The sequence below is a fragment of the Neodiprion lecontei genome, chromosome 5 (assembly GCF_021901455.1).
Source record: "Neodiprion lecontei isolate iyNeoLeco1 chromosome 5, iyNeoLeco1.1, whole genome shotgun sequence".
Classification (NCBI taxonomy): Eukaryota; Metazoa; Arthropoda; class Insecta; order Hymenoptera; family Diprionidae; genus Neodiprion; species Neodiprion lecontei.
Genome location: NC_060264.1, coordinates 254709 through 282459, shown reverse-complemented (window position 1 = coordinate 282459; position 27751 = coordinate 254709). Strand labels below are relative to the sequence as shown.

The window sequence follows — 27751 nt, the reverse complement described above, 5'->3', positions numbered from 1 at the left end:
GTATATACATACCATATATGTGTATATGTGAAAATATATATCGGCAAAGAAATATTTGTACATATTTATTTTCAGCGAAACAAACGCATCGAACTTAGCTGAGCTTACATAGTTGACGTACGAATATGCGATAAATCTCATTTTTTGGATACATACAAGCATATGAAATTCGACATGTGTTTCAATTGAAATAAATAGCTATTACAACACATCGATATCTCACATCGAATATTACAACAACATCGCGCAAACATAAATTATATTAGTGTATTACACGCAGATGTACAGTAATTTTGATTAATGCCTTGGGCTTCCGGCTAACTTGTTTTCGGTCCGAAACAAAAAGCGAGTTCAATTCTATACGAATTATGTGACAATGACCGGCGATGCAGGACCGAAAACAAGTTGTTCGGGAGCCCAAGGCATTAATGAACATTACTGTACGTATAATACGTATGACATATATTTTTTTTATCAATTACACAAAACATCAGACTATTAATTCAGTTGATTTGTTCATTTATTTTTCTTTCTTTTCTTCTCGATTAGGCAGTATCGCTAAATTAAAGGAAGGTGATATGCCAAAATTCGGCGACCAGAATTAATGAACGAAACAACCGTACTATGCCTGTATAATTGCTTCATTCGGTGAAATGTCTGTTACTCTCCACGTATAAATATTCTCAAGTTTTGTCTGTCTTTCTTACAGAAATATCTGTACATTTATAAGTGTATATAATATGTATTTATTATATACAATACATTTATCATATAAAACCTTGTATCGCGGGACAACAATGGCGCAATACCGGGGCGAAAAAAGGTGGGTCGTTACAAGTAATTGAGTTGCTACATAAATGAGAACATTTATTGCCAACAATTAAATAACACATACAGATTTATCGCACGAACCGGCGCGCGACTGAAATGCTAAAAATTGTCCAGAAATTTGTCCAACTTTCAAAAGGTTTTTCGGGAAAATCCGATACGGTCAAAATAGAATAAAGAAAATTCAGGGATTATATTTCCAAGCCTTATTACGTTAAAGGGAACAGGAAATTAATAGTATTTTATTCGAATGTTCATTAGGAAAAAGGAAGAGTATATGAAAATGTAAGAAATTTTTTTTCAACTAATTTTAATATATAAGATCGCAGATGCAACAGAGTATAAAATTAAAAAATTAAAATAAAAACTTAACTGTTAAAGTAAACCAAGAGGAAATCTGTCAGAACATTATTTGTCCATTTGTTTCACCTTATTTAGTTTCACTTTAACTCTTATTTGTACGAAATCTTATCCAACTATATAATTTGTATCTTATAAATATAAACACTTTGGTATTCACTGATTTGACTCAAAAACCAGTTAAAAAATAAGCACCGGAATAGAATAGTAATTGAAAAACTTTCGATATTCGGACTATTTTTAGCTGACTTTTTTCACCTAAATCACTACACATATTAATTTTCTACCTTAAACTTGTATTACTGACTTTTATTTGGTCATTGATCAATTATATACGTTGTCATCGACACGATTACCCGTATCCCTCATCTATTCTAAAGTCAAAGTTACAATTTGTTCGATAACACAACTCAGAGGACCAAGTAAAAGAAGGAAAAAGAATTAAAAAATCTATGTCAAATTTAGCGACACTTATAATAATCCATGCTCATAAGATATGCTTTAATTATTTCTCAATTTTTATACGTATATGTATGTACGAATACATAATTATTCGAAGAATTTACAGCAACAAAATCTCTGCGAAATACGTAACTCGATTTTCAAACATGGTGTGCGTTTATAATTCGTATTCATTTTCTTCCTTGCTTCTTTTGCCACGCTACCAAAAGGGTTATGGATTAACGCGTATAGTGAAACTTCTCTTAACGGATATCCCCCAACAACGGATTCCTCTTTACAACGGACAGTTTAAAAATCTCCAGAAGCAAAATTTACACGTTAATATCGTTCTGAATAGCGAACACTCCTGAATAACGGACAATATTTTTAATCACGAAGATGTCCGCTATTTGGAAGGTTCACTGTAAGTGATACCGATTTCCGTCAAATTAATCGAAAAGGTGATGCGATTAGTGTGCCAAGGCAATTCATAAGGCGAAACGAATATGAAATGTTTCACGCAATTTCTATCATCACTTACTCGCGTTTCAATTTTTTTTTTTTTACCTGCATACTTGCCACCATTAGTAGATCGTATAGTTATTCTTCTGTGTGACTTATACATGTAATCTGTAGTATAATACTGTCGTGATGAGGAATTTTTTGATATTTTCACTAAATGGATATTACATATAATGCTTTCCGTATTTACTATATTACCGGGACAAGTGTCCTAAAATAATTCAATGAACTTTTACGAGACTTTTTTCAATCTAGGCATTTTTCTGCGACACTCCAGTAAATGTGTGTTCCAGTGTTGAACCTGGCAATTTTTATTACAGTAAAACGCTGTTTCGCATCCTAGACAATTGAACTTTGGACCATTCATTCCACACCGTGAACATATCAAAGTACCAGACCTATCAGGGCTTTTATAAACCTCACCCAAGTTCGGAGTTGGGCAAGATCTTCTACCATCTATTGAATCAGTTGTCCCCTGATTCTGTACGACAGAATTCAAGTTCTCAGCTATATTGTACATTTGACTTAATAATTTATGATTATGTATATTGTGAATTACGTGTGACGGAATGACATTCGGACGCGGTGGTGCCGGAGCAATTTTTTTCTTCGTCGCTTGATATTTCGGTGGATTACTGACTGTTTCACGATTAGCATGTACAACAAAACCTGCATTTACTTGTTGATCCAAATAATTCGGATAGTAATTTTTCGGAGGATGCCACGTGGGTTGCACAACGCGCACATACTGCGGGGGCGGTTGCTGCATGTACTGTTGCGAGAAGACAACGTCCGGGTTTCCTTGAGTTTGATAATATGGTGGAGGGGCTGACGTTCGCGGTAACGACGGATCATACTGCGGCGCATTTTGCTGACAATGAGCAAGCTGCTGAACGCCAGTGCGTTCGGTACTTTGAACAAGTTTCGGATCAAACGAAACCTTCTGTTGATACAGCTGCTTTGTACAAGGTACGAATACTTCCGATCCAGGATACCCTTGGGGTATTCCGTTGCGAGAAGCTTGATGACTCTGAGGATGCTGAGGATTTACCTGTACGAATAATAGTTGTACGTTATTTATCATATGTTACACTGTCCGTACCATATTCATGCAGGATTATTATCCATTCTACCATAATAGTAATCACCGGATAATCTCTGTGGTACATTGCAGGGTTGCTCCTTCGACATGGATATCCTTGGGCTGGTCTATGTTGGTCAGCCCATGGATATGACGTATTGCTCCACTGCATTTGGATGTTGGCGGTGTTTACAGGTCGCCTAGCATCAACAGCAGTAGCCGCCATTTTGTACATGTCTGATCCAGTCGACTGTGAGTACAACAAAAACATGGAAATTGTGGTTGAGTGAGAATCTTAGCATCAAATTCTAAAGATAAGTTCAATAACGATGCAACGTTTCTGTATTACTGAAAACTATGACAATTACCTTGTAGCTGGTCACGTTATCAGTTGTTGAATGACAATAAACCGGCGCAGTTGCAGGATTATTATTTGCAAGATTACTGGTTATCTGAGTTGCTGCCCAATTGCCAAACGTCGGAAATTGCTCAGTCATTATACGAGTGGTGACAGGCTGCGATATAGTTGTTTGAACAGTTTCTCTGCTCTGAGTAGGACTAGAATAAAGAAATAAATTTTCATCAAAATTGCGTCAATATGTAATTACGAAATTCAATTTGTCATGTTTCTGTAACAACAAAAACCCACCTCAACAGTTTGGCAGTTGATGCCGGATAATTTGCAGGTTCTTGAACCGTTCTATTCAGTAAATGAGAGGCCAGCACTGTGTATGACCTGTTATTTTCTTCCCGGATAGTCTGAACGGATTGCTTTGTCGCAGAATGCTGAGCGTGCCACTGTGTAGGCTTAAATAAATCAATGTACAAGAATTAATCTAAAATACAGAAAGTAAATAAAACAATTATATCAGCAGTAAATACAGACATACTGGATGGTTTGGGATGGATTCAGTAGGCATCGGATAGCCTTGAGCGGTTGGTAAATTGCTGTGGTAAGATACAGGGAGAGGTACAGCCGAGTGTCCTTGAAGCGGTGAGCAGAGATTGATATTAGCACCTCCATTATCCTTGGAAAACATGCTGGATGCTTTTTCTGTTGCATTGTAGTTGGTCTGCTGAGTAGGATAAACGGGTGAAGGATAAGACTTGGCATTGGTACATGCACTTTCTTGGCAAACCGCTCGGCGTATCGTGCTTGGAGTACGCAGATCACTTATAGTGTTTGGAATGAAGTTCTTCGGGCTAAGATTAAGGGCTCTATTCTCAACTACTGTCGAACTACCGCCTGTGGAGCAAGACGCATAGTTGTAGTTTGAGTTTGTTTCTTCGCAAACAACATTCTCAAAAACCACGTTAGAGTTTCGAGCACCGAATTGTGTACTTGGAAATTTTTGAGCGACATGGACTTTCAGATTACTTGGGTTAACACTCGTTTTATCACGTATCAGAGGACTGTTTTTTGAAGTATCAGTAGCATCGGTTGGGACGGTCTCGTACGCCGGGGGTAAGTTTTTACTTGAATATTCCACATTGTTGTTTATTACTTTAGGATTTACGGGATTTGATGTAATAGGTTGAACCTCTGGATTGGGGGTTTGGAATGGGTTTAAAACATCCTCCCAGGAATAACTGTCTTGTGACGCCGAATTTTCGACAAAGCTCGTATTTTCAGGCACATTCTTCAATTGAGTTTTTTTTTGTAAGATCCACTGAAGCCGGGCGATGATACTGTCAGATTCCTTGATTTTATCTTCGTTAGATTCAGAGATTTCTTTGCCTGATGCAACAGTCTCTCCATCATTAATGGTAATAACAATTGGTTGAAAATCTAATAAGCTTCTCCCCATCGAAGCTTTGTCAGTTTCATTTATCGGTGCCAGAGGCGACTCTAAAGCAGGCTCGACACACACCGGCGATGGTATCTTCTGAACAAGATCTCGCCTCACTTGTATTCTCAACGGGGTGACAGGTTTTGTGGGCAGAGTTCGATTCTCAGCACTCGAACGCTTCCGCTGCTTCATAATATTTTCTATTTTCTTTTCAGTAACATTGATTTTCTGCTGTAATCTTTTGGCTCGAGATGCATCCAAAGTCTCTGTTAATTTTTGCTTCCGATATGCAGCTTCTTTATAAAGTTTCTCCAGATATACGTCATACTTATTTGTCCTAGATCTAACTGTGCTCTCCACTTTGGGCTTAATTTGTGATTCCTGTAGTTTTTTTTCCGCCTGTTTTTCCTTTCCTCGGCTTTGGTCATTTGTATCTAAGACTGAATTATACTGATCTTTCCCCCGTAAATCCTGACACTGTTGTTGACAACCGACAAGCGGTGATTGCAGAACTGAACTATCTATGGTAGACAGCTTATTTTGTGCATTTTCATCTGCAAGTTTTTTGAAATTTGGTTCATACCCTTGTATATTTTCTTTATCAACTTCTATCATTCTGTTCAATGCGTCTATTCTCGTCGACTCATCATCATTTTTAGACTCGGTGTGAGCTGGTTGAATGTTGGAAGGCACTGATACTGATAGTGTCGCCTCTACATGGCTAATCAATTCTGGAAAACACTCGGGTATTTTGTGCTCGTACACAGTAGTCGTGGCAGTAAGTAATTCATTAGTCTGCGGCTGATTATTCTTTCGATTGTGTACTGTATTGACATCTTCTTCGACAGGGATATTTTCATGAAAATGACTTACTCTGGTCGTTACATCACTCGGTGTTTCTAATACTTTAGCTTCAACTTCACTAGCTATGTTTGTTTCAGATGTATCAAGATTCATTTCACTGGTAGTCAATAATTCTGATTCGCAGCCAGCGGCATCTGTCCGTGTATCTTCCAGAGCTGGCATAGATGGCAAGGTACTTTCGGTCATCTCCATATTTTCAAGAATGCATGTAGTCTCCTCATGTACAGTAGTCTTTGATTCAACAGATTTACGTAATTTTTTCATTGTGGCATGGTTTTTGGAAATATCCAACCCACGCGTTTTTACATTATTCAATAAATTCGTTGACTCTCCCTGCTTTATCGCATGTGCCACTTCCATCGGTATAGCCTTAGGGCACTTTGGAATACTGCGAAGCCGCGGTAGCGCAGTTTTTTGATACCCATCCAAACTTCTCTTTCGCCGATCAATCATTTTTCGTTTTTCAGATGCCAGTGGATTTGGCATCTTCTCAAATCCAACCGAGTCACATGCCTCAGCGTCATTATACTTAAATATAGTTGGAAAAATTGTGCCAAAACTTTCGACTTTATCACACTTTGTTGTTTTAACTCTGGTCACTTTTCCTTCATTTTCAGGTGACGCAAGTTTCATCTTCACACGAGCAACTGGTGAACTTGAATTTCGGACTCGAGAAGAATTATCTTCAGTGCTTGAAGACTTTCTTTTCTGCCCACAAATGTCTCTCCTTTCCTTATCTTTGGACATCTTAGTAGTCCCAGGGCTGGACCTAGTCGACTCAGAATCACTGATATCTGTCTTAACACTGCTTCTTATTTGCTCAGGCCCCAATTCCATGTCCAACGACTTGATGTGTCTGGATTTAAGATATTCTTTTGAGATTCTAATTTCAATACTTTCAGCAGTTTTGGGTGGTTCATTCTTGGATTTTTCTTCCCTATGTATCGGATCGTAGAAATTCATTCCAAAAATACTGTTTTGGCTCGATTCGACAGCGTTACTTATATCGTCAACATGTTTTTTTGTCATTTCTTCGTTATCATCCTTTGCTTCTTCCCTTTTTTGCGTCGATTCCTCTCTGACCTTAGTCAACGAGGAATTTTCCATTGGTTTGGCAACCGGCTTTCGAATCGGAAGTGGGGGCGCTGGTCTAAGGGGCAATGACCGATTTGGCTGCACAGGTATTCCATGACGACGATCTTTCAGCGCAGTCGCAAGGCTGTGACCGAGCCTGCTTGCATCTATCATTACGATAATTGGTCCAATTCCGAATTCTGCAACAAAATAACAAGCAAAAATTGAATCTCAGATTGTTTGCCTGATCGAGTGTTTGAAATTTCAACGCCGTGCAGTCAAGTTGAGATAGGTAAGTATAAGAAAAGATATCGAGATTGAGAGAGAAATCAACAGCATTCCAACCCAGGTGTATGATAACTCATGCAGAAAATCAGACCTGCGTTATTTTTTCCGCTTTCTTCAACCATGTCCCAAACATCTGAGCAAATGTCGTATGAATAGGAAAAAGGGTCGCGCACTTTTCGTCGAATACTGTGACCGCGCGAGTATAAAATCGCTCCTCGTTCGTTTCTCTTTCTCTTCGTCTACAACACAAAAAAACCACAACAATTGTTTAGATTTGCAGTTATCGCAACACCGTTAAATCAGGATTAAAAAGACCGCGACGGCCAGGACCCCCCCCCCCCCCCCTCCCCCGCTCCTTAAACTATAATAGCCATAACTGGAACGTGCGCTCGCAGCGATGAGCGAAAGATGCCGACATGGTTTAAGTTTTGTCTCCGTCTTATGGCGTCATATAACATGGTATTTGCAAAAAGTTAATCGTAAGATATCTGCGCTTCAGAAATACAGTAAACTTTAATTTACCCGAACTAGCTTTTTCAAATGCACCGTATGAAGAGACAAACTACATCATGACGCTATCTCTCTCGGCTCGCGTCAAAGGCATCGAAGAGTACGTTTTAGTTACATTATAGTCCAGTGAATCCCGCACGCGGCTTTACGGAACGTGTGACCATGTGCTTACGCCGGCTCTTCTGTCCGGCACCTGAAATATAAAGCGTAGCGAGCCTAGCTCAACCATCCTCCCCCCCCCCCCACTCTCCGCACCTTAAATTGATCTGGGAGTGGGGGAGGCCGTCTGTTCAGTCACCGTTGAACGTTGCAACGAGTACGTTGTGGCCGCGGCGTGATATCACTTTCGTTCCGCGAATCCCTTTCTCTTTGTAATCGGTGTACGGTGAACTCGCAAGACTTGCCGCGACTTATCGCCCTCGCCATGAACGATACGCAGATTTTGAAACTCGACCGTGTTATGTAGAATTGTTCGTCGGCGTTTGCTAAATCGCAAATATCCAGTATGAAATTCCAGTTACGTTTAATCAAGTTATGTTATCAGTTGAACGCGCAAACTGGGACAGAGAGTTCGTTACACCTCCAAAATCATATAGTATTGCGTGTTCGTCGTCTCCAAGCGTGGCTGGTAAACTAAATATTATTTATGGCCATATAGTACACATTTCATGTTTCGGTTTTATGTCGGTGAATTATGAATGAAATGAAAAATTTTACAGCTCTTCCCCCTGAGGGTAATTATTTGCTACATTGACAAAAACCATAAGCAAAAAGGCGTATTGTATTATACTTATTTATGTTCTATTGCGCTGAAATAACGCCAGCACCGTAAACAGAACACACACACACACACACACACACACACACACACACACACACACACACACACACACACACACACACACACACGCACACGCACGCACACGCACACACACACACGCTTACACACGCTGGATGTATTTGTGTGCAGATATGAAAAGACGGTTGTGTTTACACGCGGTTTAGGATTACATCTCACGTTCGACTCACTCGCCAGCGTGTATCACTAAACTACGTAGTTATATATAAGCATGATGTCGGTACGTGTGGTTTAGCGGAAGAAGATTAAGCCGAACGTGTTGCACTAGAAATAGTACGGAGCAGCAGATTATTCGTGTTAAGATTTGTAATCTTTGTATAGTCTTCGGGATGAAGTTAAGGGGTCGAAAATTTCACCTCTCCTACAACAACAACAACAACAAACCAAAAACAACGACAATCGATACTTCTATAAAAAAGAGCCACGGTGGGACGCGTTTCCAGGAAGAACTTCACCCGTGTGACCGCGAATTCAGGTACGTATACTGTATACACTTACGTATTATAATCATACAAATATGTGATTTGCATAAATGCGGCTGAGCGTTAGAGAACGCGTTGTTACCCGGCGCGTCAGGAGGACGATGATCAAAAATCCTTCGCTCACCTTCTCCAATTTAATAAACACGACAACGATGGACGGTTATGGCAGTAGACGACTATTTTTCTTCATAGTACAAGTCCTCCTCCCAAGTAGCGAGAGTTAACCGTTGCCTTCTTCTTTTTTCTCCCCGCGCATGTTTATCATTTGGATAACGTGTCGGGCGGTCCGAAATTCGTTGAAAGAGCGACGGACGAACGTGAACGGCGCAATCGTATCTCAACAGAGCGAACTCATCAAACCGTGCGCATCACCCCGGGTGGTCCAACTCATCATGGAGACGGTAACGCGTTTTGTTTACACTCGAAGCTCGCGGATGGCGGACATGTTAACCGAACGGACGACAGTTCTCATCTTGGCAACAATGATTATCGCATGGACAAGAGAAAAAGCGAGCTGGGACCAACCAGCACGGATCTTTATAGGGTTTGAACTTTGGTGCATCACTTCACGTCAGTCATCACAGATGTATGTATGTACATTAATTGGTATCCGCCATTTCCCGAGACGTTGATACACTAGTGAGGCGAGGACTCTCTGGCGAACACTCTAGACACTGTCTACTCTACCCCCACCCTCCTTCCCCCTTGCCGCCCTTCCTTCCTACCACCGCCTGCCCTTCACCTTCTCATCGTCGCCAGGCTTTCAGAATGTTGCAACGCGTCGTTCAAACCCTCATCGTTTAATTTATATCACGATTATTTCACGGCTAAACGCTTGTTCCTACCCTAGGATAAGTGTCCCACGGTTGTATTATTTTCTCGTCGTAACAAGCAACTTACTCAGAAATGCAATTTACATGTATGGCCGTCGTCTTCACCAAGAATAGATGAAAATTTGTATTAGGTTTGCAGTTAAAATTGACTAATGATAGTACAGCTCGTTCTAACTAATTATTACTAAAATGTACAAAGGACTGAAGTGTGTCTGAGGGAATTGCGACGAAATAACTGGAGTAGAAGTGCCTCCGCGATATTTCTCTGGCAACTAATTTTTACGCATAGTTATTTGCATTCGATATGTACAAAAGGGAAAGTATGCGAGGCTACACATACCGCGAATGTGAGGGAAGACCAGGCATGTTCGAAATAAACAATGAAACTACCCTTACGGTCTCATTCGACTGCGCGGTCCAGAAAAGGATGTAAATCACACTTGGCGCGGCCAATTGCATGTCGTAAATGCGTAAGACCACGCGCTACCGTTCGGGGGGTACCCATCGATTATTGTATTATTGCTAAAAAGCGTATTAAGGAGTCAGAATTGACCTAGTCTGGGGCTCTCCTCCCTTGTAGACGTGTAGAAATTCATCAGAAAAACCCGTTGTTTCGCGATTTTGTAAACGTTTGAAATTCGGCAGACCGTAATAAAACGAAACATACTCTTTTTTTTCAATTTTATTTCCCTCAAAATCGTTGTCAAAATAAGAAAATTGTGATTTTTACCCCAATGTTTCGTTACGATTACGTTACCAACTTCAACCTCGTAAAAATTCCCATTCGTCAGCCTAGCCATTTCTTCGGAACTTATTTTAAACTATAGCATGAAATTATAAAACAAAAACTGGCTTTGCAGCGCGCCATTCTCTTTCTTATTAAAGAAAAAGAATATATTTATCTACTTACGAGTCCCATTATTGCTCTAGTAACGATTTTCCGAGCAAAAATCACGTGTGGTGGGTATCTGCCCCATTCATGAAATAGAAGGTAGGAAGAACGATACGTGTGTTCTACGGTTAACGAAGTTACTGCCCCATAAAACTAGGAAATTATTATAGGAAATCACGGGACGACAACTTGGTTTCGGCAACTGTAAATCATCGGTAATTGACTGGTAAGAGTGATTTGTTTCGGTATGATAATAAATAGGTAGACAATCAATTTTTGTCACAAATAACAACACTATTTCCAATACGGATCATCAGTTAACTGAAAAATCATGCGCTCAAAGTAACGGCTTGATCTCGAAAACTTTTTCAGCCACAAAAAAATTATGTGTAACAAAGTGTGGAGGATCGAACAGATCCTCTTTGATTAACAAAGGCCGCCGGACATTGCGAGGAAATAAAGCAAGGCCAAGTTTTGGTATATTTAAAATCGAAAGTTTGTTGATCTTTCTACAATACAATTTTGGACACACCGCATGCGCGGCATAAAGAAAATAATAGGGAGAGAAAGACTAAAAGTCGCCCGAAGTAAACTTGCGTCGGGGATCGCGGCCGGAGAACCGAGCACAATGCCAACTGTTGTACCGCTGGTTACAGTGTTTATTATAATAACCAAGCACCGCACATGATGCGAGAACTAGGAACAGTAAATAATGCAATGGCAGATCGTAAGTTTCCAACTGACCCATTTGGTTATATGTACCGGGAACGAGTGAACCGGGGTTATGTCGCAATGTTTTCTGCATCGCAAAATTAAGTATTATGTGAGATTTTCGTCGATAATCGGGAATTAAAAATCAGTGCATCGGATGGATGAACGAATGAATGGGACGGGTAAAATGGCACGCAATGTGTCCTGTGTCGACCGCAAAATTTTTGATGATATTCTTCATGTTTGTTTGCGATGCTTAGCCAGCCGCTATCTGATCGATGGCAAAACTTGGACCACAATATTACGGAATGCAGATCATACATCTGTGTATAATGTATATGAATGTACAGTGAGCGATTCTGACCTGGTGAATTATTGATTAGCCTGGGACGTTAGCTGTACTTACTACTCCGTATCGGTTAGCTGTTATAACGATGCACTGCGTGAAACTGACTGACCTGACCCGGGAAATGCTTTCAACCCAGATTCAACAGTTCTCGTTTATGCGTCGCGTGGGCGCGGAAAGCTCGGGCAAAGAGGGACCGCTACATTATTGGAAAATGTGCAACATGTAACTCGCTGTCAAAGGTTTAATAAGCGGTTTTGCCGCTCTGACACACGTGTATACAGGGATAGATCCGTGGTAAAGCCTTTGATGCTGCCATAGACGTAAACTTGACGCTTTGTGCAAATTTAATTGCAATGTAAAGTACGTTTGATCGTATATGACTAATGAAAAAAAAAACTCCGACGGTAAAACAAACGGAGCTACGGAGAAATTAATTTGATATACTGCGTGTTGAAATCTTTGATGTCGTCGTGAAAAGGTATATTAACGATTCAAATTCGTAAAGTTGAAAAACACAGTTTGAACATATTTGTATCTCGAAATTAAAAATTCGTCCACTTCTCCCCGATTAATCAATCATGCTAAGCAGGTAATTAACCCTAACAATACGCCAAAAAACCTATTATACAGACTTGGGTAATGAAATGACACAGGTGCGATAAACTGTTGGCTGCGTTCAACAGTAACATCTATACCTGCCTATCGGCCTACTAATTACTACACGCGCTGAAAAGAGCTCCACGGGAGTCCTTATTTCCAAAAGATATTACAAGTCGAAACCATGTATCGGAAAATATTTTTAATTCTCAGTTGAAACAATTTTTGACGAATATTTTCATCAGAAGTATCAACGGGTAGCAATATTGTATTATAAAAAGTCTCAAGTGTATACTTCAGTAATGTTAGTTCTTCTCACGTTTTGGTGTAAGAAAAAGATTATTCCTTTTTGTTCAAACTCTGTAGTAGTTGAAAAACTGCTGATATATGCGAGACATCAGAATTTTCAACGAGCCATGATGAAGGAAGGAAGTCTGCAAACGATTCGAGCGACCGGATGTCAGATAAGATGTGCCTCGAAATGTAACAGAGAAAATACATGTATAAGATATAAATTTGATAAATTGGTGAATTCGAAAAATTAACGACGGAGCCAGGAATCGAACCTGGTATCTAGAGATGCTTGACCGGAGCCTTACTCCACTAGACCACCTAGCCGCCCTGACTCTGTTGTCATTAATTCCTCTCATCATCAGTTTAGTTCAAATTTGTTTTCTTGTGTTTTGTATGTGTGAATAGAAAGTTATCGTCTCTTAAGCACCCGGTGTAAGAATGTATGTAAGGAATGTTTACATTTTGGAATCTTACGCTTCTGATGGGAAGCACGTGAGACGGTCAAGGACCGTCTAATAATTGAAATGCGGATATGCATTATCATTAGTCACGAGACAATTCATTGTTGAAGATATAAATCACCAGTTTATCAAATTTATATATCTTCAACAATGAATTGTCTCGTAACTAATGATAACGCATGTCCGCATTTCAATTATTAGACGGTCCTTGACCGTCTTACGTGCTTCCCATCAGAAGCGTAAGATTCCAACATGTAAACCTTCCTTACATACATTCTTACACCGGGTGCTTAAGAGACGACAAAATACATGTATATATGCTGCGTATGATATTACTCTTTCCCCAAGTGTGCGGAAAAAAGGCGCCAGCCCGGTTTTAGTTTTCCTAGAATTGTTTTTTTTCAACAACAATGAGGCAAGGGCTCCGAGTCTGGGTTATGTTCTTGAAAGTTAGGCCGGCAGGCCTTTCCCTAGACTTGTGTCATAAACCTGTCTCCGACTTAATGGGTCTCCAAGGAGATGAAAAGAAGATCCTTGTGTCTGCAAAAACACGTGGCTAGAAAATACAGCGGAGGATCAAACAATTAAGATGAATTCTTTTCAGGGTAAAGTCCGAAACATGCCTAATTCTCTCGTACGTCCCTTCGTTTGTCCCTTTTATCGTTAAGAGATGCGAGACGGTCTACGGCACCCCGCAGACCAGCAGTGGCTGAAGACATAATTTTTCAAGGCATCTGAAGATGGTCCTTGAGTATACGAACGTACCTGAAAGAGATTGAAGAGGTTGCCGTGGTATTTTACGTATATTTTACTTTCGAAAAAAGATTTTTCTCAACACTGTTTTCATACATTTACGTCACTTTATATGTTATGATATACACACCACATATTCATTTCTGATATGCGAAAAAAACAAAGTTGAATTAATCAAATGTAGGTATACGAATTGTATATGCATGTGATTGGTATGAATGTACGGGTGACGAGCACATGAGCAAATGTTTCATCAGTGACGGAAAACTACGCTCAGTGAAATGACAAAATTATTTAACAACCGAAAATTCAACGCGGCACGTGTGTTTCACAGTTGCAAATTACTTACGTAATTTCCTGTTTTTTTATATATATTTTTTGTTTCATCCATCTTTTAAATTTATTTTCATCGCATGAGGAGAGGGGTAATTATTCAAATACATTTAAATCATTTGTTTGCACTGTATATGCAGTATAATAATATAGTCCACTTTTCACGCAGGCATTCTCTGGCCTATTCTAAAAAAGTTTGTAGCCGTGCGTGGAAATGATTTATTTGAGCAGATAAATAGTTTGAGCGCGCGTAAAAATGTAACAGAAATTCTTAGTCCGCATAGTTTTTATCTTTCTCTTCTTTCTTTAGATCACTCATGCGATTTCTTACCACCACACGCGACGCGCATACATCACAAGTGATCATGGCCATCATAATGATTATTCACACCGCATTTTTCTCGACCTTTATAATGCGTGCACATGTCTCGAGGACATCGTCGGACAAAGTAAAGTTACAAAGTACGTTACAGGTACTATACATGTACGTACGGAATAAGGCTTGCAAGAGTGGGAAGAAAAATTCTCGTTCAATGGTTCTGTATCGAAATGCTGCAATGTCGGTGATTTTTCTCACGTGTTTTGATCAGTATTAATTTTAAAATCTTGACATTACATACCGCGCTTTTCAAGAAGCCTATACGAATTTAGGTATAGGTATAATGAGTAATATCGAAGTAACCTCGCTTACATACATACCTATATCTACAATAATGTAATATAAAAATAATGAAGTAAAAATGAGGTAAAATTTTACCCAATTTTCCGTTTGCTGTGCCAACAATTATAGGCGTGATACCTATAATATAAAGTTTCTTTGCGGTTTTTATCACAAGCAAGAAGCGGTTATTATCGCTGTCGACTACTATAAAACATTTGAAAAAAAAAAGTAAAAAATGAAATATATACGTAGAAATCGCAATCTCCTCTTCCGTCAACGGTCTTTCAACTTTTTGACGATGGCGCGAGACTCGATTTAAGCGGTGAGAAGCAGGAAGACGAAAAAAACAGGAGCAGACCGCGAACGGTCACGTTTTGTTTTTTGGTTTCTTTTTTGCGAAAGGATATTATACCAGGTCAGTGTGTGTACTTAAACTGTTCATTCGAATGAGGTCGAAGTTGGTAACGTTACCGTAACGGATCACCGGGAAAAACTTCACTAATTCATGATTTTATAATGAATTTGAAAAAACCAAAATATCGAAACATGAGTAGACCCTGTTTTGTCGTTACGGTTTACTGACTTTAAACTATTCACGGTCACGAAATAATACTTTTTTCTTAACATGAATCATGAATCGTTACGATAATGTCACTAACTTCAACATGATCCATCCGACAAGTTTCCGATTGCCGTGAACCTCGACCCCCACCCCCACCGCGCCTCTCTCCACTTTTACACTGACAAGTTTATGCATAGCAATTCATTCGGATAATTACGCGGCGATTTTATAATCAATTATTTTCCAACGAAAACTATTGCTGAAACGCGCAAACGGGTGAGTCAATGGATAGATATTACTGCCGAAACGGTACAAGGTGTTTTTTTAATACGTTGATGGAATTAGCCGGCGGGGGGAGGGGGATACAGCGATGCTTGTCGGAATATGTATACGATTTGTTGCACCACTGTTGATACATAGTAGTTGCATATAATCGAGGAGGATGAGGATGAGGAGGATGAGGATGAGGAGGAGGATGAGGAGGAGGAGGAGGAGGAGGAGGAAAGGGGAAGAGGGATAATGTCGGTCGTCTTGTCACGGTTTTACGCCTTATTGTCTCTTTGATCCCCAGCAACCTTGTTTTGAATGTATGCGATCGGCAGGAAACGAATGAAGTCAGCTGACGATGAGCCTTCGGCTAAGAACGGAATCACATGTGTTTTTTTTTGTTGATGGTTCGCCCGCTCTTCTACAACATTCGAAAAGTACTTCCATCGTTATTAACATCACGAAACCTTTGGAATACACCGTGTAATGCAGTGTAAAACGTGGAATAAATTCAGAAGCGAGAGGCGAGGGAAAAGAAAAGATTACATATATTGAAGTTAGTAACGTTATCGCAACGAGTGCTGCAGAAAAACAGTTATTTTGCGCTTTCGTAATTATCTAAAATTCAGTACACCGTAATAAAACAAAATACCCTTATATTTCGAAATCTTTATAGTTCCTTAAAAGATCATTGTAAAATTGAGATAATGGTGATTTTTAATAAATAATTTCACGGTACGATAACGTAATATCAACTTCAACGTGGTAAAAAAAGAGTATTATACATGATGCAGTAAGAAGATCTGAAATCCTCTCATCGCCCACACGCCGCTCGACAGACATCGTCGGATGTGTATCGTCATTCTGAACTCGGGCGAACGAAGCTATCTCGCATAAAACGCTCACTGACCCACGATGAATCAACGACGAGCACATACGCTGTCGAAGAGAGCAGGAGTGACTGTCGAGAAAGGGAGAGGGTGAGGGAAAGGGAGGAGGGAGATAAATTAAAACCGGCGGCGTCTATGCGGGACCGTCGGACGTCGTTTCGACGAGGAGGAAACACGCCGCGGAAGAATAATCGTCGGAGAAATAGCTGGGATAATACTTATTGTTAGTACGAGGAGCGAAAAGGGAAGCTCAGAAACAAAAGTAGGCAGTTTATTTATTTTCCCCTCTCGTACATTCCGGCTGGATATAAACATACACGCCAAAAAAAAAAAAAAAAAAAAAAAAAACGAGCATGCGAAGCGGGAGAAAAAAGGAAAAGGGTAAGGTGAAGGTGGAGGTGGAGATCGTTTTGTGTCGTACCTGTTCAATATTCTCAGTCACGAAGTTGGCATTGAGCCGAAACGGAAGCGACGAAGTATCCTGTTTTTTTTTTTTTTTATTTCCTTCGAATTCTCACCGCTACGTTACACGCACTTCACACGCGTATTGTTATATTTCTTCGTGAACAATGTCTCGTAAATAATAATTCTCCGTCACTGTTCACCCATATCGTTTGGATCCGCGACACTTTGATAACTTTGTTTGTCACAAACGGCTTCTCCTTTCCTGCGCCTCCTCCTCGTCATAATCGGCCGAATATCGCCCACATGTTTGTTCAAAAGAAAGAGGAACAGGACACAACAATAACAAATCACAAATTCCGCGCGGGAACGGCGTGCCGATTTTCACTCTACCGTGTTCGAACGAGAATATATTAAAATTATTTTTGTCACTCGCGGTGCGCAACGGCAAAGTGATTCGCTCCGGGAGAGCCGGAAACTCGGAAGCCTCGCGTCTTCTTTGACCCTCGTGCTAAAACGCCGACGGCTGCGGCCACAATGTTCCTCCTGCGGCTGCTGCATACCGCCGTCGCCGGTATCAACGTTCGGCCCGCTCTTTCACCGAGGAGACGATGAGGCGGTGAGCCGGGGCAGCGCCACGTGGTGGTCGAAAGGTTGGACTATACGGCGAACGAACGAACACGCACCGTCGTCGGCTCGTCGATTGACGCTTTAACGCTTTGACGGATGGATACTCGCGGCTCCGAAGCCTCCCTCCGAAGTCCACCGCTTGCCCTTATTTATACCTATTTCGCGAATAAGTAATTCGTACCTGCGACAACGGCAAGCCGACATTGTTGGGTCCCGCTATGCGCTAGGCAGACGGAATCGCATGCCAAAATCATTGGTTGACATTTCGGTCTCGTTGTATTTATAAATCGTAACCCAGATCACGAGATTTGGCTCAGCAATCTTACTGGCAGCCGGCCGGCTATCTTGCGATTCGCAGAAAACTCGACGCTTCTCTTATACTTTATTATTCCTCTCTAGTTACTACGGTTTTATAGACCGACTTCTCGTACACGATGTGCACGATCCAACCCTTCTCGCGATTATATTTACTACAGAATGCTGCACGTGCGTATATTTCATACGTAAATTCCAACTGCGCTCTGGCTCCAAGTATGCCGATAAAGCCTGCGTTATGAGATACACGTATATCGTCAACTTTCGTTGCAAAACTCAAACGGTTGATTTACTTTTTAACTATGTATTATTGTGGTTATCATTATTATTTTTTTCTCGTCATCGTTTGAATGATTCATGTACGATACAGCGTCGCAAACGGAATGATGACAATATAACAGGGCGTGCAGCCGCTTCCTGCAGAGTTCTGTGTGAATACCTTGCTCTTTTCGCAACATTTTCAAGTCGATAAGGAAATTTTTCCAGGAAGTTTGCTCATTTTTATAAAATACTTTGTATAACCGCGGGGATGAGAAGATAAAAAAAATTCCTACGAAACATGAAATAAATGCTTACAAACTAACAATGTGCTTATACGATTACGTCGAGACGATCCTAAAAAAATAAGTATCTAAAATAACGAAACCTACGAATCTATAATCTGTATCTATAATTCTCAGGGAATTTATACTTTATATTTAAGTCAATAATCTTGTTATAAATTTGGCTCACTGACTTCGATCTCTCAAATACGTGTGGGACGCATAAGTTCACGCATTATAATACACAGCTTTGCAAAATATTTCATCATCTCTGCTGCTTTGGTCGTGCACAGTGAGAATCTTTATTAGATTTGCAGGAATGAAAAAAATTTCACACACTCACCCGTACTGTCGATGAGTCAAATAAGTATTTGAGCTGAGCCTCTGTACCGCACGGAGCATGTAATCTCACACAGTATTATGAGATCGATCTTCTTGTTGGGTAGATTTTTTATCTTGTTTATGAATACTTCACTCTTTACGTCTTCCTCTTATCGTGCCTACATACGTAAATGGGTCGCTTGTTCAAATCGTAAGAGTATTCGACAGTGCAGATCTTGGATTTGGCGATATATTTTGTATAAAATATTTTTTTTTTTCTCCTCCGATGGCAAACATCGTGCCTAGGAAAGAACAAAGCCCTGATTGACTGGCGTGAAAGAATGGCACACAGATATTTGAACGACGCCCGTTGTTGGGGAACTTAAGAAACGAAACATGAGCTTTAAACTCTCCAGCGCCTTACAGCCATTCCTAAGAAAGTATGTAATTCAACGCCGAACGATCTTATGGGTTAAAAATACCTCACCGTTTCCGAGTAGCACTTAATATTCACAAGACGATTGTGTTCGACCCCCGAATTCTAACGCACATATACGCATAACTACACGCGCTCGTTATTGTCTGACGTATATTTTCGTGGCAAGTTTTTTCCGGCGTTATACCGCCACCAGTTATGGACCGATACGTTGTCAATGTTGTGAAACGTGTTTCGAGTACCGAGCGTTGTATGTACAATTACACCCGTACTGTAACCAAAAGTATACACAGATGCTTATACAGGGTATCCTATCCTAATGAGTGGAAGGCCCAAATATCTGGGGGAAAAAATACCTTTTACGTCGTAGTAAAATCTTTCGGTCTGAAAAATTGCAGCGTTTACACGTTACCCTCGAAACCTTGGAAACCTTTTTCTCTGACGCCCATCTTTCCCACGACATTTGACCGTTCCACTTGAATCCGGAAACCCTTCGCAGGTATAACGGAGAATTTATCTCATTCAACAGGTCGAAACCTGCTGCAGTATATTTTTTTGGCAAACTTTTACCACAGGGTAGTAAAATTTTCAACTCCGAGAAAAGAATGAGGGAGTGATTTTTTTTTTTTCACTACCTGTTCTTTGTGACTGACTACCTGTAAGGATTTTATTTTTTGGTGTTTTTTTTTTTATCCCACAAAGCGAAAAAAAAAACAAAATTGATTATTCCACATCGGGTGGGACTAACAATAAGTTACGTTTGTCTGGGTGGGTATCATTCTGTCGACGTGGATCCAGATTCAAAGTTTCAACGCTCATAAATTTTCACCCTGCCTGCAACTCGCTGGCAAGCGGGGGCTGTGAATACGATTGTTGCAGCTGTAAAGCGAAACCCACGTCGGTTGTTCGTAAGTTGTGTGTTTGCCTCCTTTTTCCACCAACAACAGCTCCCTATACTTTTTTTTATCTCCCTTCTTTTCCCATTCTTACACTCATATTCTTTGCAAAGGCCACTGACTATTGTCTCCGGTTAAAAGTTTCAGAGCTTGTACAACGTACAGGTATATATATATATACGAGTACACACGTATGTCAATAGGGTTATGTAATAGATATTACATACGAGTTGTCGGAGAGCGATAAAAGTTGAAAAATTGAAGACCATAAAGCGGTAGAAAAGGTATTTCCTATAAGGGTCGGGTATAATGTTGTATTTTCATTACCAAAGATAACGATTCTTTTTCGTACCGTTGAGAATTGTGGCAAGCGCGGGGTCGTAAAACGCTGTATGAGCTGGTCATAAAAAAAAAATTAAAAATACACGTGCAGATACAAAGTATCAATTCTAAGGTACGCAGAGTGTAATGGTTGGGGACAAAAATGACAGAAATCTAAGGTAAAAGAAAATGGATGTAGGTATACGATTCTGTCGAAGGTAGGTACGTACCTTCAATTTCGCGATGTTTCGAGCTAAAATATCGATATCCCAACGCCAATTTCCACTCTAGGTCAGAAATTGTTACATGCGAAGATAACGAAGGGTGTGCAAAAAGAAACACGTAAAAGCCGAACGTTTTTAATAATTCAGCCAACACCATTGAATCCTCGATCATAATTCGATCGACTCGCTTAACTGCGGCTTATTTTCCTAGCTGCGGCACAGATTCTGCGTTTCTGCACTTCGACGAATCACTATACATTACTATACGCGTATATTACGTGGATAGATTACTGCAGATACCGGACGTCATCGATGGGCAATACATGTGTTCTTAGACGAATGACAGTGTCAGGCATTTACCTCTTATATTACATGTGTCATAAAGTATATTGTGCTTCGACCACTTCGTCGGACAAAGAACATCCTAACTCCGTGTCAAACGCCATTTGACATTATGCAATTACGCTCAATCTCCAGATGTAACCTCTTCTTCTCCCTCGCAAGCTGCTGTAGTAGGTACATCACTGTAAGCCACGTGCATGTATACCTATGTACATGTATACACGTATATCCATACGGACAGAAATTTCGAATTAGATGAGAAGTGAAGGATGACGTAATACGATAATGATACTGTGCCACGTCAGCCCGTAAAGATTTATAGATTTTACGTGTCTGTACGTTACATATATGTGGGTACACATCGCGGCCTTGGAACTTACGGATGGGGAAGTGAGGGAAATATTTCCTCGTACGGTAAACCGCGTTGTGGAAATGTCGTGAAGCAATTTTCACTTGATAAATTCTGTATTCCTTTATATTATACAAACACTAAGCCACGAGTGATTGCAAAATTTTATACAATTTCATTATACCAAACTCGTTTAATTTTCAATATCCTATGGAAAACTGTGTGATTTCGTGCGATACCGTATGTATAATAATCAATCTGTATAAATTGTATATTACAAGGAATCGAGAAAAATCACTTGCGAAACGAGTCACCTTTATTCATCCCTTCTGCATACAGGGAAGTTTTTCATTTTGTGTATAATATTAGAATGAGAATAAGAAACGATTGATCTCGGTCCCAATCGCGTAATAATCAACTATTGAACGTTGAATTACGGAGGTGCAAAATCTCGGCGAAAAGTAGCGCAGGGTATTTCGCGGATGTGCACGGCTGTGCTTATTGTTAGAACAGCCACGTGAACCGAGGTGCAGTATTAACGATTACACCCGCGAGGGCGGTGGGGAGCCAAGGGACAGGGGATTCTCCGTCGACGTAAAGACCACGTGTCGTTGGGCCATTCGTCGCCTTGACGACACATCGACGGCGATGTTTCACGGTATTGACACGTCTTACGAACAAGTGTTTAAATTCTTCATATATAATATTTCCTGCGTTTGGGGCGATATTCCGTCCCTGTACACGCGATATTCTATCTGTCAGCTGCAGCCAAACCGCAATTTTCAACCTGTCATAAAATAATCACCGTCCGTACTGCAGTTACAAGTTGTATATCTATCACATCGAAAATTATACGACATGCAGGCGATTATTCTATGGAGGAGAATTAGCCCGGTTCGTTAATCGGAATTTTAATCGTGTGATTGGCATTTTATTTCGTAGGTATTCCGATCCTCGTCAAATACCGTAACTCATATGATGACAAATTGGAGTATGAACAATAGACGCTGCAGTTTCGGTCTTAATTCAATATTGTAACAATCGTACGTAGGTATTGATATATTGTTAAATGCAAAATCATTTCTGCAATTAAATACTTTTTCTTCGTAGGAGGAGTTTCTTTGCCTTTGCAGCAGGCGAAGCCAATTTATCAAGTTCCGTAGTGTTTCAACCATTATTTTATACCGATTTTTTTTTTATCTAATTATCGCATTTCCCTTCGAATTAGTTTATCGCAATGGGAGCCTGCAGTGGGAAAAGACATTCGCATCCTGCATCTCGGCTTGCGTTAAAGTTATCTGTAGGACATTTCATTGTCAGCTGACTTGACGTTAGTACAAGATGCTTTCAGTCGTGATATGTTTACGGCGCTGGTGGTGTCAGCAAGGCTCCCGTAACTGATAAAAACTAATTCTGTTCGTAGAAACTTTTTTTTCACATATCATTGCATCACGTTGTTGGGTGATATAAAATGGACGAAGTAATGATTTTCCTACATTATTAGTCTATAAGCGTTATACGGAGGACAAATCATCTCTACGTCTGGGCCGAGTTTATTAATAATTTCAGAATAAAAACCGTCACGTCGGTGCTGATGAGAAAAAGAAAATCGTTCTCTATACTTGGAACTTGATCGCATTCGGAGCCAACATTTAGTATCCCGATTCGGTCGTAATACATAGGTGTAACAGCATTATATCCAAGCTCCAAGAACACGTTACGTCCACAAATGGGTACGTGAAAATATCATAAAAAAATATACCTATACAATGTCGACACGAATTTCGTCTCTACGATGAGGTCATCTGTAAGTTATACGGACAGTAAGAGGTGACCCATTGCGCGAACTCTATAATTCCATGTCGACCTTCTCTGCGCCGTAAATTTTAGAAAAAAAAACGTAAGGATTTGTTCAAACGCGTAGACGATGAAGACGTTATATTATTATACCCGACTTCACTTCTGCATATGATATCAAAGACACGTGATGATTAATTAATACACTATCGGCGCGTCGTTGCAGGATTACACGTATATCGCGGTATATACATAGGTGGTATATTATAGCTGCTCTATTCTACCGATAATCGGAGAATTGCCGAGTAATTCTAAAGTTGATTCACTTGTCTTCAGGTTCAGATAATTCTACGCAATAACGCAGAACATCGCTCTTTTATGCATTTATTAAACATGCATACCATATTACAATCAAGTGGTGGTTATCTCCCGGCTTCGTTTGTGTTTGAGGCGATAATGGACCCGTTGTTGATTTCGTTTTTAACGCCTGGCAAACCCGCGTCACTCTCCGCCTATAGATGTACATACGCTGCAAAAAATGTTACTGCACTCTACGCTTCTAATCAATTCATATTCTCCATGCGGTTATCGTACCTTACAATCGGTCTCGTATGGCCCGTTATCACGAGTTCACCAGTGACAAAGTTCAAGTCACGTTTAAACGCTTGCTAAGACAAAAACAAAAAATATGCATCTTCCGTTCGCCAGATAACAGAATTCGTGTTTCGTTGGCATGGATACGCGTGCATCCGGGCGTTAAAATAAGTATTGAGTAATCGAATCCGACGATTCTGTTCACTCTTTGTTCACCCTCATTCGTCGCGGCATTCATATCGAACAAACAGAACAGCATGAGCCAGGCTCTGTAAACATTTTCCTGTAACTTCCCAGTTTATCTCGGAGAAGCGGATGTTGCGGAAAACATGCCCAAGGAAGTCAAGCCAACTGTGATACTGCGCGAGGCCGTCAATTTTCCTGGCACGACCAAATTTCCACCAGGTGTTTACACCAGGCATCCCCCAACGAAATGCGACCAAACGCTGGACGGTCGGCCCATACATTTGCAGAAGAAACGAGCCTACGACGGGAAGGAAGTAAGTAATTGTCTACTTTTAATTCAAATTCAATTATATAAATGATATATACACGCGTGCATCATGGACTGCGGCATTAATTGATCGAGCGAATCGTTCCTACAATATATCCCCGTATAATTATCGTTATACTTTCTATTTTCATTTTCATTTATTTATTTTTACTTTTTTTTCCATCTTGGCTCGTTTACAATTTCTTGACTGTCACTTGTACTCGTCGTTGGATATTGATAGGATCAGAAGCAGAGAGTGAGTGTATTTATTTAACCCCGCGTTATCAAGCAGGCGGGATTAATTATTATTAATTATCATCTACAAATGCAATCGATTTTTAAAGAAAATTCTTAATGCTCGCATCGGTAATAACTACTGAAATCATTATTTGGCACTGTAAAAACTACAGAATACGATCCGTACTACTATTTGCACAACAGGAACATTGTACTTGTTTCATCGATCGGCGATCAATTGTTGTTCTACGTCAATCTCGTGGTAGCCAAAGTTGTCCACACAAGTAATGCATATATTGAGAAAATACCAAATACAATGTTTTGGAATGTATTTGTTCGTGGATACAATAGATATTGGGGGAAGATCGTGGAATATATTCTCGACTCGACGTGTACATATCAAACTTTTGACAAATCTGTACAGAGTTAATTATTGTGACATAACGAAGAAGTTAATTAAAAACGCTATCTCGATTCGAGAGAAATTATTCAATTATAGCAAAATACACCGAACAAAAATCGTTATACAATCCCTGTCTGGTGTGTGTCGGAATCAAGGTCTCGCGTACTCCTCCGCAGGCTTGATCCGCTCGCCGATATTTTGTCACTCTAGAGATTTGTGCGGACTTGAAGCGACGCGTCTGTCTTTGAATATAGATACCGCCAACTCGTTTATAAATTATACAGATATTATATGTATATCGTAAGCAATGGAAATTTCATAGTTCGAAATGCGACGGATCGCTCTGCTTACGTATGTGCACTCACGTGCGCTATGGGAATATAATTATCATACTTCCGCGAGTTTTATCGGCGGCAGCGGGAAGTCCTTCTTGGTTGAAGATTTGATAGCGAGTCACTCGTACGTTCGTAACATGGGACAGGCGTCAGGTCCGAGTGGTATAGGTATAATATATACGGTTATCTGGCAAGTTTCTGCACCCTGATACACCGCGCGATAAGGTTTCGTTGTGTTTTTTTTCCCTCTTTCCTGCAGATTGTTCCTTTCTACTCTTCGCGCCTACCTATGTCAACGTTAATGTTAATGTTAATGTGGCACCTAGACATATAATCGGAAGGCCAGACATTATTCGCCAATTTCACTGCAGATGGGTCGTCGTAACGGGGCTGACGGCGCCCAGGCCGAGTTCCTGGTACCGTCCAAGGAGCCCTCGGTCTATCCGAAGATCATTAGCAGGAAGGAGTACGACTACTTTCGGGAGAAAGGTCGGAACGTCACCAAGGAGGAACGGGAGGCGATGATCGATGCTGCGGAGAAGGAGAAGGACCGATTGCTCAGGGAGAGCATGGCCAGGAAGGAGGAGATGCGCAGGATGGACATGCGGAAGGGACCCAAGGGCCAGAGGGTGAACGAGGTCGAGGCCGAGGCCAGGAAGAGGACCATGCACCTCCTCGAAAGGGCTTTCAATCTGAAACTCGAGCAGGAGGAAGAGATCCAGAAGTGCAACAGGCTCATCCTCGAGACTAAGTGTCGGGCGATCAGAGACGCTCAGGTATATATAACCCTGTAACACGATAGGCGCGACCAATTCTAACTACCAAACTGCTTCGCTCTATCCTTCTCTATCCGCTCTATGTTTCTCGCAGATATCGGAGAAGAAACTGATCGAGAAGGAGCTCGCCGAGGAGGACGAGCGGCTTAACCGAATGGCCGAGAACGAGAGGCGACTCGGGCTTCGCGATGAGGAGAAAAAGGAGGAGGAGGAGAGGAGGAGGCGGATGAGGACCGCGCAGGCATTGAAGGAGCAGATAGAAGAGGTAGAGATGCAAAGGGTCATAGAATTCGAGAGGAAGCAGGAGGAGAGCCGGCTCATTAACCTGAGCAACATCGCCTGGCAGCAAGAGGAAATGCGACAGCAGCAGATAAAGGAAGCCGAGCACGCCAGGATGCGAAAGGAGCTCGCCGAGGGGAACGATCAGCTTCGCCATTTCAAGGATATGGAGAGAGAGGAGAACAGGATCATCGACCTCAGGTATGCGCCACGTCCGTCAATTTCAGCAGTCAGTACATCCGGGAACTAATTGACGAGCGTATGATACGTATCTTCAGGATACAGGAATCAATGCGGAAGCAGGAAGAGAGGGCTGCTCAGATCGCCGAGGAGACCCGATTGGCGAATTTGCGAAAGGAACGCGAGAAGCAGAGAGTCTCGGAGCAGGTGCAGCTGGCGCAGAATGTTCAGGTAATGATCGCGCGACTCTGGTTACCAGGACTACCGCTTTCGGTTTCGCAATTTAAGTTTCTTATTTTACCAGGCGACGATTGACGAGATGAACGCCGCCCGGATCCAAGAGGAAGTTGAGCGGGAGTGGCGGCGTAAAGAGAAAGAGGAGGCGCTGAAGAGGATCGAGGATCAGCGCAGGATGAAGGAATCTAGGGACGACCAGATCAACAACAAACGAATTATGCAGGCCATGGAAATCGAGAGGGACAAACGCGAGTTTCAGCGCGTACTCGTCGTACAGAAGGAGGCCTTGTGTCGCGAGGCGAAAGAACGGGAACGAAAACACCACGAGGCGATGCGTCATAGGAGTGAAATTTTGAAACAGGTATAACATAGAATTTACCAGCTGCAAATTGGCGTACTTTATTTTTTACTCCATATTTACAGGTTAATGAGAAGGAGAGAGAGAGGATCGCCGCGAGGCAAAAAATGTTCGAGGAGGGACTCGCGATCAGGACGCAAAATGAGATCAGAATGCAGAAGCTGCGCGGCGCGATGCAGAGGAAATGTCAAGAGATGCGAGATAACAAGGTACCCGAGTATTACGTCAACGAAGTTAAACGCATGATCGACACTATCAAGTAATGATCTCATCCTGGAAACTCACATGTTTCTTCTCACCTCGTTTTGGTAATCCCTGTTCATACAAATCGAACGTCACGCGACGGTGAAGTCGGCAGTCACGTTCCTTATCAGCCGATTTTATCACGAATTATACAATTTTTTTAAACTCGCTTTTATATACTAATTAATAATCGGGGATGCATATAACTATCATATTTTTATCCGCGTGTGCACGAATGTTTGACACTATAGCAATTGATCTGTACTGTAATACTCGTGCTATTAATAAATTATTATATACCTAATCATGAGATTGGTGGTATAAATTTAAATTCATTCA

General features: G+C 40.9%; 2 protein-coding genes across 6 annotated transcripts; one reads left to right on the top strand and one right to left on the bottom strand.

Annotated features, from left to right (window-relative positions):
- Positions 1-52: 52 nt before the first annotated feature.
- On the bottom strand, positions 53-18948 carry LOC107222153. The gene is made up of 7 exons (XM_015661391.2): positions 18935-18948; positions 7340-7487; positions 4123-7160; positions 3882-4039; positions 3601-3790; positions 3300-3482; positions 53-3202 (listed from the first exon to the last, which is right to left on the bottom strand). Exons 2-7 carry the CDS (start codon positions 7368-7370, stop codon positions 2384-2386), a joined length of 4419 nt encoding a protein of 1472 aa, XP_015516877.1. The 5' UTR covers positions 7371-7487; positions 18935-18948; the 3' UTR covers positions 53-2383.
- On the top strand, positions 8071-27747 carry LOC107222162 (cilia- and flagella-associated protein 45). 5 transcript variants are annotated; one of them, XM_046740433.1, is made up of 8 exons: positions 8071-8386; positions 8939-9092; positions 24169-24371; positions 25711-26115; positions 26210-26595; positions 26673-26805; positions 26879-27172; positions 27235-27747. In XM_046740433.1, the coding sequence occupies exons 3-8, from the start codon at positions 24201-24203 to the stop codon at positions 27430-27432; spliced, it is 1587 nt and encodes a 528-aa protein (XP_046596389.1). In that variant the 5' UTR covers positions 8071-8386; positions 8939-9092; positions 24169-24200; the 3' UTR covers positions 27433-27747. The 5 variants fall into 5 exon arrangements, with proteins under 5 accessions (XP_046596389.1, XP_015516897.1, XP_046596388.1 ...); XM_015661411.2 differs by lacking the exon at positions 8071-8386 and having other exon boundaries at positions 8704-9092; XM_046740432.1 differs by lacking the exons at positions 8071-8386; positions 8939-9092 and adding an exon at positions 22872-23213.
- The last annotated feature ends 4 nt before the right edge of the window (positions 27748-27751 follow it).